General features: G+C 47.7%; 1 protein-coding gene across 1 annotated transcript in view; it reads left to right on the top strand.

Annotated features, from left to right (window-relative positions):
• Positions 1 to 2969, top strand: part of baiap3 (BAI1 associated protein 3) — a gene marked incomplete at both ends in the record, with an annotated part of 30126 nt that overhangs the window by 11498 nt on the left and 15659 nt on the right. The window contains 4 exon segments of the mRNA XM_084488480.1: positions 459 to 525; positions 926 to 1139; positions 1432 to 1476; positions 2071 to 2148. Coding sequence (XP_084344606.1) covers positions 459 to 525; positions 926 to 1139; positions 1432 to 1476; positions 2071 to 2148 — 404 coding nt within the window.

Consider the following 2969-nt stretch of genomic DNA (forward strand, 5'->3'; position numbering starts at 1 on the left):
TGTCGTGTGCGTCAGCGAGCTTAACCCTGCTCTCCTCATCAACATCAACCGACGCGCAGAGAGAGCGCTCCACACGTACACACACACACACACACCCGCCGGTCCCCCTTTGTTCTTTGGCGACGGCAGAAGTTCCAAGGCATCATTTTTCCCTTCATGTTGTAATTAATGCGACTGAAGTTTGGAGTCGGCGAAGACTGGCAAAATAACGGCTTTTGTACAATTTCTCTAAATGACGGCCTTATGCCAAAAGTGACAAAATGGCAAAGATGACTATGTTGAAAACCAATAAGACATATTGCCGTGTTAAAAAACAGTTGGGGCTCACTGGCCCTTTTAAGTGGTGGGACGCTCAAACAAAGTGTGTTACCGTAGCATAACAGGTACTTGCCCAACAATGGTCATTATGAAGAACAAGCCGATTGTTAAGCTCCACCTTGTGTACATTTGCTTCACAGCGAGCCTCTTTCTCTCTGAGGGTGTCTGTCATTAAAGCCAAGAACCTCATGGCCAAAGATGCAAACGGTAAGGCCTTCTCTTTTATCCAGTGCATCATCTGAACCCAAGCACACCCGTGTCCCCCCCGCACAGAAAACAAAAAAAAGCAGCAGACTCGTAATTAGTGTTATGAGCAACAGCTGTGTTTGTCGTAGGACGACATCCACGGGAAACATTCGCCAGCCCAGGCTGGGAATCAACCTTTAGAGAAATAAAACACAAGAACATGAGAAGACCACGTATCACTCGACATTTGACATTTTAGTGGCCAATTACGATGTCCCATCTTGATTCCAATTACCTTAGCAGGACTACACTCCATATCAGGAAACAAATTATTAATTCACCCGACGATGTTGGGGCAGGGAGCCTTACCCTTATTACCTTGTCTGTTTCGTGACGGGCCCGCTCCGTATGGCACGCTCAGGCTACAGCGACCCCTATTGCATGCTGGGACTTCTGCTGGGCCAGAGCCCCAGGGAGCCCGAGGAGAAGAAGGAGCGGAAGTTCAGCTTCAGGAAGAGGAAGGAGAAGCTGGAGAAGCGATCCAGCACCAAGGAGGTGCTGGCCGCCACGTGCATCCAGGTGACCGAGGTCAAACCCGAGACCCTCAACCCGGTCTGGGACGCCCACTTCGTCTTGTGAGTAAACCGTAACGCCGCCTCCTCCCGTTTCACTGGTGGGCACCGGTCGTAAGCAGGGGGCTAGTTTGTTTGTTTGGTGAGGAGATGATCCATTGCTGTCATGTACGTTATACAGTGATGGTTCTAATTTCCCCGACTGCGATTGAAAAGAGTCCATCTTTTCTTATCTATAGTGGAACAAGTTTTCATTCATGTTTGTATTACCAGCAAAAGTATATGGCTTGAGCTGATTTTAACCCCCCCTGTTTAAATCTTCTTTTTTCTATTTTCTCTCTCTTCCGGTTAACAGTGACATCGATGACGTCCACAACGATCTGCTGCATCTCGATATATGGTCAGTGGTCGTGATGAATACGCAACACATCTCGTCCTTTGGCGAGACTAGACCTGATCGCTCTCTCCCGGTTGACAACTCCGGTCTTTATTTACGACGGCGTGGGCAGTCACTCTCACCTGCTGATTGCTCCCTAATCCCTGACTCACTGTCATTCCTCCCGTTCATTGAGGCACCACAGTGTATTGTCTCTAAAGCTCATCTTCCACCAAGCCCCATTCCCGCTGACGCCTCCTGCCGTGACCGGTAGTAACCTAACCCCGTTGTTTCGGTGGCATGACTGGAATTAGAACTGATGTTGCTCATAAGGAGTAAGGCTTACGTCTTTCCCCACTAGCTATCGCCGACTAAATCTCTATCTGGCTTAGGCTGGGATAATATCTCCCGGCCGTTATAACGGAAAAAACAACAAAAACAACAAAACAAAAATAACAAAACAAAACTAAAAATAGCATGGATTATGGTGTGGATTCGACGGCGAGGTTCCTTGTCATTGGACAACCCTCAACGAGGGATGGTAAAGTAAGTAGATCACACATCGTTGAACTGAAGATAACGTGTAATGATTGATCTTGTCGTTGGCTCTTTCTAAAGGGACCACGACGACGACGTCTCCGTGGCCGAGGCCTGCAAAAAACTCAACGAAGTCAGCGGCCTGCGGGGGATGGGCAGGTAGAACCCGACCGCCGTTTCATTTTTTGGCCGCTCTACCGTTGAGTGTGTACTTTTTCTTAAAGGTCACATGTGCGTCTCTTCTCTGACGCATACACACCCAGTCGATTTTATTCGTCTCGTTTCATTTCGTCTAGCTTTTTAACGCCTTTTTTCCTCAAAGTATTCTGGCTCTTTCCAGCAGTGAGAGGAGTAATTAGTGTCGACCCGACTGGCTTGTTCAAACAGAATATATCCACGTCACATGGCCATACCTATGGTGCGGCGGAGATTTTATTCAGACTTTTGCGCCGTTAAGTCCCTGCATCCACATTACCTGAGTTTGAAAATGGAGGCCAAGAGAATCCGCCACTGGAAACTGGGATCCGTGTCCGATTGAAATCACTGAGAGAAATGGAACAGCAAACATAACCTTGACCCTCACAGCGCTCTCTGTGAGGGGCGAACACGTTTCTTGTTTTCTTTTTTCAAGGATTTTGAACAAGACCAGAAGTAGCCCAGCAGGATACACATGCACATATGTCTTTCTGATTTGTATCCTTCTTTGCTGGAGTGTCTACGAAGGCATGTTTACGAAGGTTGTGGTTTCTTACCCAGAGATGAAGTAGCAGTTAGGGTCCCCAGCTCAGGAACTGCACGGTCCCCATAGTAACATGGCATTTGATCTCCTCCTTAGTCTCCTTTCATCCCTCACTCCCTTGATATTCCCACCCAGACTTCCTGACATCAGTAATCAGAATGTGGCCACATTCTCTATATACAATTATAGCCATCTTAGCAATGTGCATTTTTCCTTGTACGCACCCATCTTCCGATCGGTT

Source organism: Micromesistius poutassou, assembly GCF_964030765.1.
Source record: "Micromesistius poutassou genome assembly, chromosome: 1".
Taxonomy (NCBI): Eukaryota; Metazoa; Chordata; class Actinopteri; order Gadiformes; family Gadidae; genus Micromesistius; species Micromesistius poutassou.